The sequence below is a fragment of the Nilaparvata lugens genome, chromosome X (genome assembly GCF_014356525.2).
Source record: "Nilaparvata lugens isolate BPH chromosome X, ASM1435652v1, whole genome shotgun sequence".
NCBI lineage: Eukaryota > Metazoa > Arthropoda > Insecta > Hemiptera > Delphacidae > Nilaparvata > Nilaparvata lugens.
Genome location: NC_052518.1, coordinates 23,564,569 through 23,584,698, shown reverse-complemented (window position 1 = coordinate 23,584,698; position 20,130 = coordinate 23,564,569). Strand labels below are relative to the sequence as shown.

Sequence of the window (20,130 nt, the reverse complement as noted above, 5' to 3'; positions counted from 1 at the left end):
AGAATGCCTGCAAATCAAGCAAGAAGGCAAGTATGTAATCTGGAAATAGCCGATGACTGTGTTATAGAAGGCGTCAGAGAGTTCAAATACCTTGGGGTAACCCTGACAGCAGACAATAAGACCAGTCAAGAAATACAAAATCGGATAATGATGGGCAACAGAGCATACTTTGCTAATCAAAAAATATTTAAAAGCAGGCTCATATCCAGAAAAACAAAGGTGAAAATGTTCATGACGCTAGTGAGACCAGTTGTAACCTATGGGGCCGAAACATGGACTATCTTGAACAAAGATGAAAAAGCATTAAGGTCATTTGAAAGAAAAATGTACAGAAGAATCTGGGGACCAATATGTGACGGAGGAGTGTGGAGAGCCAGATTCAATGTTGAGATAGCCCAGGCCATTGGAGCAGGAAATATGGTGCGTTTCATAAAGGCCAGAAGGATTGAATGGCTTGGACATTTAGCCAGAATGAGTGACGAGAGGGTACCATCAAGACTCCTGGAAGAAAGAATGCTTGGGACGAGAAAGAGAGGTCGACCACGGACAAGATGGCTGAACGACGTGATCGGAGACCTCCGGGTGCTGGGCGTGGCAAACTGGCGACGGAGTGCTCAGGATAGAGACGAATGGAGGCGCTATGTTGAGGAGGCCAAAGTCCACCCAGGACTGTAGAGCCGGATAAAGTAAAAAAGTAAAGTAAGTAATAAATAAATAATAAATGCAACTCAGTAGTAAAATCCAACATTCAGGTTAGGGAACATCCTAATAATGTGGGAAATATTTCATTTTGATAGTTATCATTCCAAACATGTTTTTAACATTTGTTTAAAATGTTTTTAAAGTAACAAACACCAAAGTAAACATTTAGTCATTGGAATGGGCTCAAATAATTATGTTGTGCGAAAAAGATAGTTGTAAAACGAAAATAAACAAAAGTTTATGAAGTGAGTTGGGAGAGTCTTATTTTGAAATATAAGATATCCTACAATAATAAAGACCAGCGGATAGCCCGGTGACTTCTCATTGATGTAAAGAGAAAAATAAATTCAAGATATGAAAGAGGAAAATATATACAAGAAGCTGAAATAGCTTTTTCGCCACACTTGGATGTAATGAGCTGGTTTACGTGCGTCATATGGAGGCCGAAAGTGATTGTTTTCCGACCAGGCCGGTAAAACTTTACGGCCCTAGGGCTGTAAAATGACCTTGAATAACAGCTGATCGTGTCCGATCTCACAAAAATCATAGAGAGATAATCTCATAACGACTGTAATAATCTATATAATTATGTATCGTGAATCGCGGTATCATGTCTATAATATATTTTATAAATTACTGTTTCATAATTTAATATTTATTATTGTGTTTTTGATATCAAACAATAGAATACGATGATATCTCCATAGCCTCAACAATATAATGTTGGCTGCATTGTCCATTGTCAGAAAGGTACGTATCGCAAGTATTTAAAAGTGAAGAATCGAATTTGAAATCAAAGTACAATAATTGTATCAATATTTAAAAGTGAGGTAGAGTAATAATTGTTTCTTTTTTATTATCGAATTCCACTTCTTAATGCAATATAATCAACAATAATAATAGTAAAATACAGCAGAGATCTAAAGTTTAAGGTAAGCCTTGACTGAAAAATTCCTAGTAATTTTTCTGTAATTCATTATTAAAACTTTTAGATAATTTTTCTTCAATATCAAACCATATAGAGAAAACATTAGGCCCACTCAAGATTGAATCTTCGAATGTTTTCTCTATGATTTAACTATTTTCAGAGCAATATTTTGTTGTGAAAATGCCGGCAAACCGGCTTCAAGTTTGCCGCTATACACTATATTATAGTAGCCTACATACGTTACCTGACTTACAGGCCTCTACAATCAACAATACCCAATGGCCGAGAGCGTAAAGGTGTAATACATCAGAACTCAAAGCTCAGTGAATTACATACATGATCTAGGTTCGAACCTTGGTCAATGACATTTTTTTGTCAATGAATTTCGACTTTTATTACCTATTTTTTATATTAGTTACCGTAATTAAAATTTCAATCAATTTTTTAGATATATTTTGAGACAAAACTGTGAAATATGCAATTATATTAATTTTTTAATCACATTATTTCAAAATAGTAATGAAAATTCTATTCATCCATCTATCCATGAGATATTGCACCAGGAGCAAAGCGTGAGCTATAAAAATTCAAACAATTATTCGAAATATTAATAGTATAAAAATATTGTCACTATTGTAAATTATTAATTAGTAATATTGAAATTAATTGACAGTGAAAGTTGTCATAACCAAGATTCAAACTATCAAAATACACTGTTTGAATTTTATTTATTTTCCAATTTCTTATATATTGGGAAGTTTTTTTTTTTTGGTGTGGCAAAAAATAGCGTTCGCAACACGGGCAAAAATGTTTTTCCGGCTCTCGAACGCTTCAAGTTCTCGACTTCGTCTCGAACTTGAAAACCGCGATCTCGAGCCGGAAAACGTACATTTTCGACCGTAGGTGCGAAATTTACTTTATACAAGAAGCTGAAATGCAGGAGAAAAAAAGGAAAAGGAAAACACCTGTTAGGACTGATATAAGTGCCAATACATCGACTGAAGCAGGCTTTCTGACCTTTTCCAACCCAAGCGGTAAATCCACCACTCCACCATGCGCTTGAACACGTTAACTCTGCAGACCTCCATGATATCCCTTATCTCAGCAGGCAGATTCCTGTACACCATTTGGGCTAGATAAAAAGGCGTTCTGAGCTTCACCCCATGAACCACCTGATGCGTCGAATAGCCACAACTCAAACTATATCTTGTGGCATAGGTATGAATAATATCTGGCATAATTTTTTTAGGGTACATCAATAGGAATTTTATAAACAGCTGTCATATGTTCAATACCGGGAATTCAGTCTCTGGGTCCTGGATGTAGTTGATTAGGAGTGAACAAGGGCATGTACTTGGTCTTATATATTTACGGTTAAAAAATTATGATCAAACCAGCTTCTAATTCTAGCCAGATCAGAAGTTGCATTATTGTATGTTTCATCCTAGTTTTTACCTGTTGAGATCACTGCCGTATCATCAGCAAATAAAAAAAGTTTACTACTGATGTTCAGCAATGTAAGATTGTTTAAATAAATTAGAAATAGAATAGGCCCAAGGGTACTACCCTGTACAACACCACAATCAACTTTCTCCAAATCAGACCTACCTTCGTTTATCTGCACATATTGTACTCTATCTTTAAAATAGCTCGTGAACCATAGTTATGCAGTATGTTTAATCCCAATCATTTCCAATTTTATAATCAGCTTTTCCCTATCAACTGAATCAAAGGCTTAAGCAAGGTCTAAATAAGTTATTATTGATTTGTTCCTTTGTTTTATGTTGTCTGAAATGTTTTTAGATAAGTCAAAAAACACGTCAGACGAATTTTTTAAATTCTGAAACCCATATTGTGATGGAGTTGAAAGATAATACTGTTTTAAATAATGCATCAATTGAATCTTTACATATTTTTCAAGATTTTTTGATGTTATAGCCAGTAGGGAAATAGAGCGTTAGCGGTAATTGTTATATTCATTTTTGGTGCCTGATTTGTAAAACGAAATCACTTTAGAAATGTTAAGAATGTCTGGAAATACCCCTGTCTCTTCTTCTTCTTCTTCTTTGGCTGTGCCTTTTCCCATTTAAATGGGGTCGGCATTCCTTTCTCTTAGTTTGCCTCTCCACAAAGCCCTATCCAATGCTTCTTCTCTCCTCCAACCACTTTCCCGCAAGTCAGCCGCTATTCTATCTCCCCACCTCATCCTAGGTCTTCCTCGTCGTCTCACACCATCCTGCACTCTTCGTCCAACATAATCCTCCTCCCGTCGCTGTACATGCCCAAACCACCTCATCCTTGTCTCCTGCATTTTCTTCCCCAGTGGTCCAACTTTTACAGTGCCTCTAATCAATTCATTTCTTATTTTATCTATTCTTGTAACCCCACACATTCATCTTAACATTCTCATCTCAGCCACTTCCATCTTTCGTTCCTGTTTATTTGAAATGGGCCATGTTTCTGTTCCATACAGCATAGCTGGCCTCACAACTGATCTATACACTTTTCCCTTCATTTGACAATTCACTCTCTTATCACAAAGAACACCACTCATTTTTCTCCAGTTTATCCATCCACAATTTATTCTATGCTGTATTTCTATATCAAGCCATCAATCTCTCTATACACTTGAACCCAGGTACTTGGAACTTACAACTGGTTGGAGTTGGTTTCCTTCAAGCTGTAAGGGTAGCCCATCATTGTTTTCCAATACCATGTACTCTGTTTTTTGATCGGCTAATTTTCGGTCCCCTTTCCTCCAAAGTCTTCCTCCAGCTTTCCAGCCTTTCTTCCAACTGATCTTTGGTAGGTTCACAAAGCACGATGCCATCTGCAAATAGCATGCACCATGCTTCAATTGAGATTTGATCCACTCCCACAGCTTCCCATTCTTCATTGCTCTCAGTACAACAGCCACTTCATTTCTGTCTATTTCTTGCACAACATTCTCATTTATATCCCCATCTTCAAACTTTTCTCTTGGATTCTCTTCATTCAGTAGTCTTCCAAAATATCTCATCCACCGACATCTTATCTCCTCATAATCTTTTAGCACAGCTACTGTCTCATCCTTCATTTGCTTCATCAAAATGAAATCTTTGGATAATTTGTCTTTTGTCTTGGCTATTCATTTCTTATTTTATCTCTTCTTGTAACAAATAAGTTGTAATAAACTATTGGAAATAAACCTGTCTGTATGCTTAAATTGATTAAATGCTGGATAGGATTTAGAAGAATGTTGATGTTTTCTTTAATTACTCTAGCAGGTATATAATCATGGCCTGGGGCGCTATTACCTCTTATACTAGCAACAACCTCCCTGAGCTCTTCCTCTTCAATTTTCTGGAACTCAAACACGCAATCTACAGCATGATCAGAGTAATTTAATTCTGGTTCGCCCAAAGGAGTTATAGAATCGGCCAATTGATTCCCAACTGAGGCAAAATACTTATCAAAGTTAGAGCTGATTTCAGTAGCACTCTGTTGCACGGAAGTCTGGCAATCACTCATAAACTCATTGACCGGGAATGTTGGTTTTCGAGTTGGTCTGCCAGAGACTTCATTTACTGTTGTCCAGAAATGTTTAGGTTTATTGGAAACTTCTTCTGTTTTGTTCCTGTAATAATTGTATTTGGCTTGCTTAATCAATGAATTCTGTAATCAATGAATGAATTCTGTAATGGATAAATCCATTTTTTATATTTATACAAAATGGTTGTCTATTGAGTCTCTTTTTCATTATGTCTCGATGCCTGATAGATTGAACTAAACCTATAGTGATCCATGGCTTATTCAATTTACTATTTTTCGCTGTGACCGGTATTCTTTTAGTATTTGAAACTATAGATTTTTTTGAAAGCTCGACGAAAAACTTGAGAAAAGAAAGCCTCTAATTTAGGTAAACCTGTTAACACTTTGTTGTTTACACTTTCAAGTTAATTTGTTCCTGAAAACCCTGGAAAAACTTACTCAAAAGCTAAAGAAATATTAAACTAACCTGCGTACCAAATTTGATCAATTTGAAATGATAATCACAAAGCTGAAAATTATAGAAAAACGCTAATCTTCGGCGATATATTGAAGTCTCTCAAAATAAGATATTTACACCCTAGCTGAACCTCTGTACCTGATTTGAACACTTCTGTTAAATTTTTTATTTATTCATATTTCATATGGCTTTTATCGGCAGAGAGATCTTTTTGGAAGTTCTGCCTTGCCGTATTACCCAATGTTCTTTCCTATTAACACTCAAATTTATATGTTAATATTGGGTTCTTCATGTTTTCTCACTAAAAATTTGCACTTTCACTTCCTGAGTTTCTATTTTATAAAGTTTAAAATTATGAACTTATTCCTAAACACAAACTCATATTTGAAAAGCAAAAAAATATAAAATTTTGATAATAATATTGAAAGATGAAAATTTCACATTACACTTTTTTCTGTGAAATTAATTAAGTAAAAGTTGTGAACCACAGAAAAAACGATGAAATACAAATATTTTGAGCGTATCTTTGGCCCGTAGGCTATTTTAAATTATTTCCTTATTTCCCTTCTGATACATTTTTCCACCTCAGCTAAACCTGTTTAATACCAAATTTGTATAAATATGTTCTATAAATTATCAAAATAAGTGAGAAACACTGATTTTGGGCGTATCTTCGACGAAATATTGTCCTCTCATTGCAACATTTTAAGATCCTAGCCAAACGCTGTAATAAAATTTTCTGTCAATCTGATATTGAAAAAATACAGATTTTGTGCGTATGTTTTGGCGTAATTTAAAGTCCTTTCAATAAAACATACGATCAATTTAAATGAACCTGTTTACCAAATTCGAATATCATTTGTGAATTAGTTTTTGGAAGAGATAAGAAAACGCGGAAAAATACTGGGAAACGCTGAAAACCGTTAATTTTGGGCGTATCTTCGGCGTAATTGAGATGTCCTCTAAAGAGAACAATATTTTCACACTAGCTGAACTTCTGTACACAATTTGTTTTTTTTCAATTAGTTCTTGAAAAAATATTCTCAACTGGTAAGGTGAATGAGCGCGTTAATGTTTCAAACTTTGAAAATGAAGTAGAGTCCAGTCACTATACATTGGTGCATGCGATTTATATTATAGTTCTGATTTCATAATATATTATTTGGGTACATAAGAGAAGTCCAGAACCAATTTCTTCATGCAAAATTTCCTTTTGCTATATACAAAGTGACCCAAAAACATCGTATTTTCGGCTCATTTTCCAGTTTTCAGCTATTTCTGCCAAATCTAGTAATCGGACAGAAAAATTTGCTCTCTGGCCATTTTTTGGTCATTTTGGTCAAATTTGGCTATTTTTTGTAAATTTATTGGAATAGGGGCTTAAGTACACTCAACAATAAATTTTCCATTTTTCAACCTATTAAATAAACTTATTAAATCAGCTAAATTCGAATTCTATAAAAACAAACTGAAATCATGTGAAGGAAACAATAAAAAGGTATGGAACTGCATCCAGGAAATTTTAGACACTAAACGTCATAAGCTCCCCCCTGATATTGATCCTGAATTATTAAATAATTATTTCTCACAGGTGGGAAAGACATATGCAGAAAAACTATTTGAAGAAAATGAAAATTTTCCTCAAGAAACTGGTAATAATTCTAACTTTCGATTTCTGAATTCATTTTTCATACGTCCCACAAATTATGATGAAGTTATGAATCAGATAAATAGTTTAAAAAATAGTGCTGCTCCTGGTTTCGATAATTTAAGTAGCGTTTGTCTTAAAAGAATAGCCCACTTCATAGCTCTACCTCTAACTTTAATCTTCAATAAATGTATGGAAACAGGGCATTTCCCAAGTCATTTTAAAATTGCCAACATAATTCCATTACACAAGTCAGGAGATAAAACAAACCCAACCAATTATCGTCCAATTAGCCTTATAAGTAATATATCCAAAGTTTTTGAAAAAATTATAAAACAACAGGTTGTTCCATACTTGAATAAATTCAATTTAATAAACAAATATCAATATGGTTTTCAAGAAAATAAATGCACTGAGGATGCCATAGCTGAACTTGTAAATATAATAACAAATAACTATAAGTCAAATAAAAAAACTTTAGCGGTATTCCTGGACCTGGCTAAGGCGTATGACACCATCCCTCATTCAAACCTGCTTGAGAAACTTGAAGGAAATGGTTTTCGTGGTCCAGTATTAAGACTATTTACTAGTTATTTGGAAAACAGAACACAAGTGATTAATTTGAATGGAAGGGAGAGTAAAATAGCTTTGGATTTGGCCTACCTCAAGGAACAGTATTATCCCCGATTCTATTTCAAGCTTACATAGACGATTTATTGAGTCTTCCTATTCAGGGGTGTAGGATATTGTCTTACGCGGATGACACTGTATTAGCTTTTACTGGATCCTCGTGGGACAGTGTTATATCTCTTGCTAACAGTGGACTTTGCAGGGTGAGGTCTTGGCTTGTGAAGAATGTTTTGACATTGAATTATAAAAAAAGTGTTTATATGACATTTTCTCCGAACTCGAGTACACAGCCAACTGACAAAATAAATAATGTAAATGCAGTTAGAGTACATAAAAGGACTTGCTTGAATGACCCCAACAATGATGATATGAGTTGTTCATGTCCTGTGTTAGAGAGGGTAACTGAAACAAAGTATTTAGGTGTCACTTTGGACCCAAATCTAAGATGGAATAAGCATATAGATAAGATGTGTAGCAGGATGAAATTCATGATTCATAAATTCTATAAATTGAGCTTACTAAAAGAGAAATCTTCAAGTAAAATGGTCTATCTTGCATACGCCCAATCAGTTTTTCAGTATGGAATTAGGGTCTGGGGTGGTGCTTTTAATGCTCATTTCAATAAACTAAATATTATTCAAAAGAGTATCCTCAAGGCAGCACTAGGAGTGCATAGAAGGTACCCTAGCCAGCAACTTTTTATGGAGTTCGGAGTTCTGTCAGTTAGGCAACTGTATATCAGAAATCTTGTTAAATATATCAGCAACCATATACATCTTTTTATACCTCATTCAACTAATTATAGTTTTAGATCAGTAAATAGATGCTTTGTTCCTCGAACAGATCTAACTATATGCAGAAGACAATTCAACTATACAACAAAAAAGCTTATTAATTTTATGCCAGAACATTTCATTGCAGGAAAACCTACAAAAGCACTTAAATTAAAAATTGAAAGCTGGATAAAGACAGAAGATATCATACCTAAAATATTTTAATTTGATGTACATATACTGTCTTCCTCAGTTCCTCTGAATTTATTATTAGTAGGGCTATACTCCCAGATTAATTTTCTCTCTCTGAGTTTAAGTTTTATTTTTTGTGTCATGTGTACTGTATTGTATTGTTTTTCTAATTCTCTCTTTGCTTACAAAAGGAATTGCATATATGCTACAAATGAATTATATTATGTTACTAAATGGATTACATATGTACAGTGAATTGTAGATTAATCATCTCTTTTTCTTTTGAGTTTTTGAATTATTATGAATTCATTCTAGTTTTTCTGCTCTCTTAGTATTTCACTCTTAGTACTTCTTCTTTTCGGATTGAAATTTTATTTTTTTTTCTAGTTTTTCATACATTCCATATGTTTCTTTTTTCTTTATTATATTTTTTCTATTTTCGACTGAATCTCAAGCCACTAATTATAGCCGACTGATTACTCGTTGCCATCGCTCAAACTACTTAGTTTTGCTGGTAACGCCAATGATAATATTATAATCGATGTTTAAATGGAAAATATTTTAATTTTAAGTTTTTGTAATGTATTGTATATGAAAATTTTTATATTTTTCACATTTGTAAAGTTTGTTTAATGATTTTGGCAATAAATATTTCTTTCTTTCTTTCTTTCTTTCTTTCTTTATTTATTTCTTTCAACCGAATTTGACTCTTGATGCATGATTTTGGACCGCCTTAACGAGCCGAGAAGAATAAAGTGTAGTACGATGGAATCTGAGCATTGTGTCAGAAGTTATGAGTGTTTGAAATTTTGATCCTTGAGGTATCCTTAAGCGCGCCTCTCTACTAGGAAATACTGAAATGAAGTGCATCTAACGGGTGATTCTCATAGAACATAATCGCATGAACTTATATCATTGTGCGAAATATCAATGTGAGGACAATGTAGTTGGTGATGATGCTTGAAGCTGAAAATTAGGTGTTTTTCACAATAAAAGGAGCATTGTTGTCAGTTGTACCTGGAAATCTATATGAGATAGAACGCTCTACCTGATCTCAGAGCACAAAAATACGCCCAGTGAAACATACATCTAAATAGTAACAATCGGAAGATATTGTTGATCGAAAACTAAAATTCATCAAAATTGATTTTTTCTTCAAATTTCACTCATTTTTGAAAAATCATAACTCAGTACTCATTGGAGATAGAGAGTTCCGAATAATCTCATTTTATTCAGAATTGTATATCCTAAAAAAAAGCGAGAGCAAATTTTTCTGTCCGATTACTAGATTTGGCAGAAATAGCTGAAAACTGGAAAATGAGCCGAAAATATGAGGTTTTTGGGCCACCCTGTATATAGAACAAGGAAATTTTGCATAAAGAAATAGGTTCTGGACTACTCTTATGTACCCAAATAATATATTAAAAAATCAGAACTACAATATGAATTGCAAGCACACCCCCTTTTTTATGTATATATTGACTGGACTAGGGCATTTCCAGTCTTTTTACTTTCCTTGCCCTATTACCATAGGTAAGGAAAGTATTGCTTTCCAAAAAAAATTAAGGTACCCTAATTTCAAGTTTTCTATACGTTTCAAGGTCCCCTGAGTCCAAAAACATGATTTTTGGGGGGTGTGTGTGTGTATGTGTATGTCTGTGAACACAATAACTCCATTCCTAATTAACCGATTGACTTGAAATTTTAAACTTAAGGTCCTTATACCATAAGGATCCGACAATAAGAAATTCAATTCAAGATGGCGGAAAAAATGGCGGATAATTACTAAAAAAACATGTTTTTCACGTTTTTCTCGAAAACGGCTCTAACGATTTTCTTCAAATTTATACCATGGATAGCTATTTATAAGCCCTATCAACTGACCTGAGTCTCATTTCTGGAAAAATTGCAGGAGCTCCGTAATATTCTTGAGAAAAATGGCGAATAATCACTAAAAAACCATGTTTTTCAAGGTTTTCTCGAAAACGGCTCTAACGATTTTCTTCAAATTTATACCATGGATAGCTATTTACAAGCCTTATCAACTGACATGAGTCTCATTTCTGAGAAAATTGCAGGAGCTCCGTAATATTCTTGAGAAAAATGGCGGATAATTACTAAAAAACCATGTTTTTCACGATTTTCTCAAAAATTACTGGACCGACTTTTTTCAAATTCATACCCTGTATAGTTATTTATCAGCTCTATCAACTGGCATGAGTCTCCTTTCTGGGAAACTAATGGGGGGTCCACCCCATCCTTGATAAATGGACTTAGTAACCTCCTTCTCGTGCATGAGGTAGGTAGGTAGGTAGCGCAGTTCGTAAAAAGAACACATAGTCGAGATATTTCATCTGTAGAACAGCTGTTTTGACGACTTAAAAAAAATGAGGACAAAAAAAATCATCGAGTTTCACAATTTACACAAAGGAAAAAGTACTCTGAAAACAATTATATATACACATATACAGAAGTCTGATCGTAGTTTCAAATATGAGCAAGGAAAGTTGTGTGAGTGTACTACACCAGATTTTTTTTCTAATGAGTTTAATATTGTACTAGGATCTCAAAGTGATGGGTTATGAATTGAAGTTATTTCTTTTCTATCAACCAAAATTGGAAATAAAATGTAATTTAGTTAATGTTAATTTAGTTAGTGTTTCTATTTTGTTTAATAATTATTCTTATAATCAATTATTATTGTTTACGATTACTTCAATGAATATTTGTATTCTTTCATATTAATTGTATATTTCTTCATTTTTTATCTTCTTGTATTCCAAATTGTATAATGTGTTGAAAATATTGTATTGTGTGAAGGAGGCAAAATGGGTTTGTCCTGTTGTCTCCATTAATAAAATTATTATTATTATTATTATTATTAATACCAGTTATTAATTTTGAATTGAAAAGTGTTGTTTTGTGAACTTGACCATACTTTGGACATTGTAATGGATTAATTAAAGAATACAAGAAGTTTTGGGCCAGGACAAGCGCCTGTTTTTCTTTCATTCAGCTATTGTATTTGTAATTTGATGAATGAATAAAATAAATGAAAACATCTTCAATTCACTGAAAAAAGCTTAAAATATATTCAGTAATTGTCAAGAAAATAAATACAGATTCAATTATCAATCAGTATTTTCACATTTTGACAAAAAACATTATGGTTATCTTTATCAGCCCGCTGCTAGTACAACATATAAACAACTCCAATAAACTTTTCAAATAATAAAAAACGTATTGAAGTGCGAAAGTTGTTTTGAGAATATCGATGGATTTTTATCAAGTAGGCTACTGATCCAATAATTTGAAATTTTAAAAAATATAGTACGCCAGAATTACTAGGTACTTGACATTCAGTACTTCAGATAATGCTAAGTGATTGTTGTGCATCTGGGTATTGTAGTATTTTTCTTTATTAAACGGATGAATTAATATGAAATTCAACTTACCATTTTCACTGACAAGAATCTGAGCTATACCAGTATGAACAGATGGCACCCTCTGAATTTCGCTTGTATTTATTGCCATTTGTTCAAGTAGTTGCACATAAGAGTGTCCATAACCATCGTCTCCAACCTTTAATAAGAAACCCCTCTTCAAGCTTCATATAACATGTGAAAAATGCTATCAACAAATTTAACTCAAGTTACAGATGAATTGAAACTTGGAAATTCTCATATATTGAGTAAATTTCATTGAGATATTAAGAGATAGTATAATTTAAGAGATATTGCAACTGAACAGCTTCCTCTTTATCAATTAATAGATTTCACATTCCTAACTCATACTCTTTGAGAAATTTTTTTTAGTGAATAGAATTTATAAAAATTTATCAAAATAATTCAGACAAATGTAATAATTGTTAAAATACTGAAACTGTAAACACAACTAAAGATTCTCCAGTAAACTTCAACGTAACAAATACACGAATAAGTGATTATTATATTGAATCGTTAAAACCTCACTTATAACGTTCGACTAAAATTCTGTTGTAAAAAATTCATGTTTTTAAATCAATCTAAAGTCTAATTTTGTATTGCGAACAATCCTAAAGCATAAGCTAATATTTAATATTGAATCAAATCACATGAAATTTTCATAGCCACTTAAGCTATTTATTGAATTTTATTGAGAAACTAGACTGTAACACCTACCACATATTCATATCTACCACAACATCACCTTCACTACAGCACAGAAACAGTGAATATTTCATATTTCCCTCAAATGGAAGATCTACAAGTCATCAATACAAAGTTGGAAAGTTGATCATAGTTCAACCATAATATTGTTGAAAAGAATCTCATTTTACCTTAGCAACCATGCACACAGCGGCTCCAAGCTTTTTTGCTGCGACTGCCTGATTAGCTCCTTTTCCACCATACCTTTGATAAAAGGAATCACCATACATGGTTTCACCTACACACGGCATCCTTTGCACGTAACTGGAGTGGAAAAATTACAATAGATGAGTCATGAAACTTTAATTAAAAATTATGCAAAGCTAAATAATCAATCATTCAAGATGGATCTCATAAGCGACGGTGAAAATTCAATTGGATCACATAACAGAAATAACTTTTTTTTTCATTCTTTATTGATTGATACAATAAGTACATCATCAAACTGATAGGGAGAGAAAAAATAAGGTAACCTTGTGCTATTCCTCTCCCAAATTTAGATAAGGTTACACATAGTCCGAAATAGGTTAAGTGTTGTAGTTGTTCACTTCACAAAATTTTCATTCCTTAATTATTTTCACAACGTAGATTCTCATATTTAGATGCTTCAAAACCAAACATAGAGGAAATATGTCACATTATTATCACAAAAATAGGAAATATTCACATATTAAAACTATATATAAAAACTGCATATTTAAACTCATTTAAAAGTTTGAAGAACACATCCCAAAGTCTTGTAATTTTGAATGCAGCCAATCCAGAAACACAGTTATTTTCTGATTCCGTGACAATTAAACTCAATCATTGATGAAGCATAATTAATCAACTTTAAACAACCAGGTAATGATTTAATAATATTATATATGATAATATAAATGATGCAATATAAGCAATTTAAATGATTAATTTATATACTTCAATATTATAAAGTATAATTGGATGAATACTTTACGATTGTAGCTTGAAGGGTGTGTGCACACAAAGAGTGGTCAGGCATTCCGAGTTCCAAAGCTATTAGGATTAGAAGGGTACACATATATAAATGAACAAAACAAGTGCATGCATATGCTTACAGCATTTTGCTGGTGGTTCGAAATATAAACACACTAAAAGACACTTTCACAACTCTAGAGAAAGAGCTGGAAAAACAAAGGTCTGAAAGTGAATGACAAAACAAAATATCTCAAGATGACCCCCTCGCTTGCCAGAATATGCAGAGAAGATCTCCGTGTAGATGACTATACTTTTGAAATTGTTTACTTTCAAATACCTTGGAATAGAGCAGGATATCAACAATGACATTGGTCAAGAAATTGAGCAAAGCCAGAAAATTTTCAAGCCAGGGCTTTCGGGCATACCACGCGAATGCGAAATTCTTCACGTCAAAGCTAGTTTCCAAGGAAAATAAAATGAAACTCTACAATACTATAGTCAGGCCAATTGTATGTTACATATGGTTCAGTAGCTTAGACCATTACTGCTCATAATGCCAACACCCTAAATATCATCGAAAGAAGAATCTATCATACGGAAAATATATGGACCAGTGAGTATTGATGAAGAACAGAAAATACAAACAAATGCTGAAACTGATCTTGCATCTTGCAAAGTTCTAATAATGTATGTTTTATCAAATCAAGAGGAATTGCCTGGACATGCATATCGAATGAACGAGCAGAGAATGCAGAGGCAAATGCTTACAGGTAATATAGGGTTAGGCAGGGAGGTATGGATGATTTGAAATAACAGTTACACACTCATTTTTAAACGAAACTCAAAATGTATTCTTTAGTGTGTACCTTGGATGTTGCCATTATAAAAATTGAAGAAGTAAAAATTAAAACATTGATTATGTACGAAAAATAACATCTTTTAAATGCTGTCCGTTTTTGTCCATACACTCCAGTAGACGTTGTGAGAAGTTGTTCATACTCTTCTGAAGCATTGCACATGGTACTGCTCGAATTTCTTGTGTTATTGTTTCACTCAGGGCTTGAAGGTTTTGTGGTTTGTTTATGTATACACGTGCTTTTAGGTAGCCCCATAAAAAATAGTCACAAGGTGACAGGTCCGGTGACCGAGGACGCCACTCCACATCACCATGCAACAAAATTCCCTTCCAGGGAAGGTCTGCCTTAGAAATTCCATAGCTGCTCTCGATATATGGCATATCGCCCCATACTGTTGAAACCATACAGTATTAACGTTGATACGTCGTACAGAGGGTAGTTGATGAGTTTCTCACGTACCAGCCTACAAAACTTCCCATACTCCAGCTCACGAACACAAATCGGCAGTCTGTTAAAACATTTTAGCGTCCGTAAGGGGTAGCATTCATGTGCTTTCGATAGTCTGGAGTAGAGCAGGTCAAGGTTGCCCCGTCTCCTGGTATTGTGATGGTGCAGCTGGCCCCTCTCCTGGTAGGCATGATCCTTACTCCTTAGGAGCCGTAGGGAGCTATACATGTACTGACTGTAGTCTAGACTTTCAGTATTTTCAGACGTTTAAAAATTGGCCGGCAGAGCTCCGGTAATTCGATGACGTGATGACACGAAGAATTTTCTTCTGTAGAAGAAGAATCCTTTCACAGCTACCCGCATGGCCCCATAGTACTATTCCGTAGCTTATATGATTATGGAAGAGCCCATGGTGGGCTGTGATTAAGTAGTGGGCAGGCACATGTTGCTTCAGCTTCCGCATCAAAAACGTCACCCTGGCCAGTCGATTGCACAGGATGGCAATATGTCGATCCCACGATAGAGTGGGGTCCATCACAAAACCCAAGAGTTTGACCTCCGCCTCACCACGAGCCTGTAGACCACGCCTTAAGGTGCACAACAGGTTCTGTGTTTTCCCCTCATTTAGACACGGTTTGTTTGATTTGAACCACTGGCTAGCATCTTCTACAAGAAGCTTAGACTGGGCAACAGCAGTTTGGGGTCCTCATCCTGGGCCAGTAGGGTGGTATCATCAGCAAACAATAAAGCTCTACCATGCACACTGAAGTCGTTGATGAATACAAGGAACAACAGAGGACCAAGAATCGATCCTTGCGGCACTCCATAGATCACCTCCCTTGACCGCGATTCCGCACCATTCACCGATGTGACCTGCATTCTATTGGAGAGGTAATCCTCCATGGTTTTCAGGGGAACTCCACTTATCCCATACCTCTTCATTTTACCCAATAGTATGTCATGTGAGACACAGTCGAATGCCTTGGTCAAATCACGTAAAGCAACGGAGACCGACTGCCTCTCCTCCATTGCCCCAAGAACCGACTCCACCAAATACCGCACAGCTCCTGTGGTTGATCTCCCCTGACGGAATCACTTTGGAATGGAATTACTTTCAAAATACCGTGAAAGCTGAAAATACATCACCGATTCCATGAGCTTGCCAAATACTGGAATTATCGAGACTACAGGAATGTATGAAAAAAAACGGACAGCATTTAACAGATGTTATTTTACATACATAATCAATGTTTTAATTTTTACCTCTTTAATTTTTATAATGGCAACATCCAAGGTACACACTAAAAAAATAAATTTTGAGTTTCATTTAAAAATGAGCGTGTAACTGTTATTTCAAACCATCCATACCTCCCTGTCCAACCCTGTATGATGGGAACAAGGCAAACCAAGGAAACGATGGCTGCAAGATGTTGGGATGGACCTGGCTGCAATGACAGGGTGAGGATGGAAACGGAAGGCGGTTGTACAAGAGGAATGTAGGAGAACTGTAGAGAAAGTCAAGGTTCACCCCGAACTGTAGCGCTTAGAGAGGAAGACAGATATATAAATGGATATCTGTAACTATATCCTCCTAAAACCATTGTGACCGTTCTCTATGTGCACATGCCCAAAACACGGACTTATTTTTCAACAATATGAATTTCGTTGTATATTTTGAAAATACAATAATTAACAAATGAGTCACAGAAAACTAACCTTCTTAACCTACCCTTTGAAACATATTTAAACTCAACCTTCAGATTATGATCATCTAATTTTATAGGCACAATGAGTTGAAATCTAGGCTAGTTTGAGCTTTTTTTGGAGTAGGTAAGGTTGGGTTTGGTTTGATTATGTAATATTAGGGCGAGTTGGGTCAAACTTGGTTATATTAGAGCAGGTTAGGTTAGGCATGTTTTGATTGTTCTTTGTTAGTTTAGATTAGATATGGCTAGGTTTTATGAGATTGAGCTTGGCCAGGTTTTGGTCAGCATTGCCTAAGGCATGTGTTCAGGTTAGGTTTGTATTGAAATGAGCAGGAATAATCATGTTTTCAGGAAGGTTTGAAATGGTCACTGCTGAAGAATGAAGGTGGGAGAAAATCACCAAACTTTTTTCAATTATTAGCTTTAATTTGATTTTTCATTTGATATATTATTAGAATCCTACTTTAAGTTAACTACAATGAATGTATCTTTTTTCCAATAAATTGAAATTGAAAAGGTTGGGGCTTTGGATTGAGACCAATCATTAATATCAAGTTTTCAAGTGAACTTCACCAATTTGAAAGAGCAATCCAGCAAAACATAAATTCACACTATAGTGAGATTTACTTTAAAAAAGAGATGAAATTATAGGACACAGGGTTGCCAATAGCCTTCCTGCTATTGATACAGACCTAAAATTTAGATGAAAGCAACACAACAACCTTAAAATCTTGATTGTTAAAGTATATTTTCATCTAATGAATTAATCATTAGAGTTCCACTTTAGGTTCGATTATTTATAGGATTTTGGGTTGAGTTCAACTAAATATCATTATCCAGTTTCCAAGTAAATTTTACCTACATCAAAGAGCAATCCAGCAAAAACATGAATTCACACTGTCTATAGGTAGCCTAGTGAGATCCACTTCACAAGTCAATGGAAATGGTAGGACTAGCCTTCCATAGTAGCTAACAATTTCAATATAGCCTATACAATAAAATATTATCTGTTGATCAGTTTTATTAGAAATCGATTATATTTTTCTATTATTGTAAAATTAATTTCGTATTCGAAACTCATTTTTCAAGTCATTGTCAGCCTAACCTCACTTCAAAAATTCAAACATTTTCAATATTTAAAATGCCTTAATACCTATAAGGATATTATGACATTATTAGAAGAAAGAGACCTATATAGATCGATAGGGGAGGTCAAGACCAGTTCAACAATGTATCACATCACATTGTTGTCGATTTCTACGATAACAGGCTAGGCCTACCTGACACAGAGTTCCCTCGTATACGACAATTTTGCCAATACTATCTGTCCAGAATAGCTTACCAAGTAAGATCCACATTGCAAGAGCCGACCACCACAAGAAAATCGTTTTCCATGATAATTTATGCAGTTAAAAAACACACCACTTAAAATTATCAAGATGCAGCAACTGCTGTGAAAAATTGAATTCTATGGCCGAATGGCGCCTTTGATCTTGAGCTGTTGGCGTGACATGTGATCATGTGGATTGTGATAAACCATTATGATTGACCCTTCGACCATTAATATAATAGACACGGCTTCCCAATACTTCCACAATACATTGGGCAGAAGCAAACATAAACAGCCGTATGACGTCACATGAAGGAGCAAAATGGCTGGATATTCTTGTACGGTATAGGCACGCTATCATATTTTTGTATTTTAATCAATTACCAGATGGTGATTTCTTTAAAAAATGGTGAGAAGTTGCTGTGCATATAACTGCACGGAGAGTGATAAAAAAGGAAGTGGGATTTCTTTTCACAGGTAAGTAATTATCTAAGTTACATTCTTTTCAAATTAGGCTCAAGTTATCATTCAATAAGTCAATGTTAATGAAGAATGCAAACGTGAATTTGCTTGTTGTCCTTGTATAAAAAGGTATTTCAATGCCTGCAGCCGATTTACAGATTCTAAATTTTATCATTTGATTTTGCATACAAAAATATTAATATAATGTTTAATGAGTCCATTCACGGTAGCTAGGTTACAACTGCTTTGTTTACAATGTGAAATTCTTAGGTAACTAAATCTTGGATAATTTACCCTAATCGGATAATTATTGTATTATGGAGAAGCTAATAATTTAGAGCTATAATGCATTGAATTTTGAAAAGAAAAACAAGCATGCAAGTTGATCAGATTCCATCTACAAAGAGCTAATAATAGGTTCCTTGGATAGGTTTCAATTAACTTTATCATTATTGATTCTCTTGAACAGGCTCAAGATTATGTTATTGATTGTGTGCATAACATACAATAATTCCTGAATTTTCAATAAGTCTATTCATACTTTTTCATAGATTCAAGAAGCAAGTTATTATCGGCATGATAAAGCCCTGAAATAAATTTCAATACAACATAATCTGTTTAAATACGTTTACTAGGCAATATATACATAGGCTTTACGTATGCAATTATATGAATAAATAATGGATAAATTAACTTCCATAATTAATTTTTCAAGTAGAATAATAAATCAGTTCAAATTCTGATTCAGAAGCTATGAAAGTGCTCATTTAGCTTAGGCTGATTATGACGTGTAGTTCGAAGGCTCTCTCATGTGACGTCACACACCCAATTCATGTTTGCTTCAGCGACTACGCTCAAGCCGTGTCTATTATATTAATGGTCGAAGGATTGACCAAGGATACAACCACTAAAATAATATTTACTTTAAAATTGTAGAGAGATTGCAAAAATACAATTCCTAGAAGGAAAGAATTGGATATCATCGAATTCAAATTATTAAAGCATTTGAAATATTGTGTTAACTTGTAGAAATTTATCACAAATAAAGCGCCATTTCATTTAGACCAAGTCTGGACGAACCATACTTTAATAAAAGTAGTTTGCTCCACTAGCAAATTACTCATAATTGAACTCATTGATAAGTGACGCAAATAATGTTACTGAGGAAGAGCATTGTCATTAGAGCATCTAATAATGATGAATTATTATTGTTGTTTGTCTTATTCACTTCAGAATTTTATATTGAGATTACATTTTTTTCTAAATTCAAAGTTCCAAAAACTTATGTTAAACCATATTATTTTATTTAAATTACCGGTATTTTAAATTTGAATAATAGACTGA

General features: G+C 34.1%; 1 protein-coding gene across 2 annotated transcripts in view; it reads right to left on the bottom strand.

Moving 5' to 3' along the window:
• The window catches only part of LOC111059102 (ribokinase), a 36,319-nt gene extending 17,784 nt beyond the window's left edge, over positions 1 to 18,535 (bottom strand). For both annotated transcript variants that reach the window (XM_022346720.2, XM_022346721.2), the window contains exons 1-3: positions 18,337 to 18,535; positions 13,180 to 13,312; positions 12,317 to 12,443 (exon numbers count right to left, since the gene is read on the bottom strand). In XM_022346720.2, coding sequence (XP_022202412.1) covers positions 12,317 to 12,443; positions 13,180 to 13,312; positions 18,337 to 18,389 — 313 coding nt within the window. In that variant the 5' untranslated portion in view covers positions 18,390 to 18,535. The remainder of the gene's footprint in view (positions 1 to 12,316; positions 12,444 to 13,179; positions 13,313 to 18,336) is intronic.
• Between the last annotated feature and the right edge of the window lie 1,595 nt (positions 18,536 to 20,130).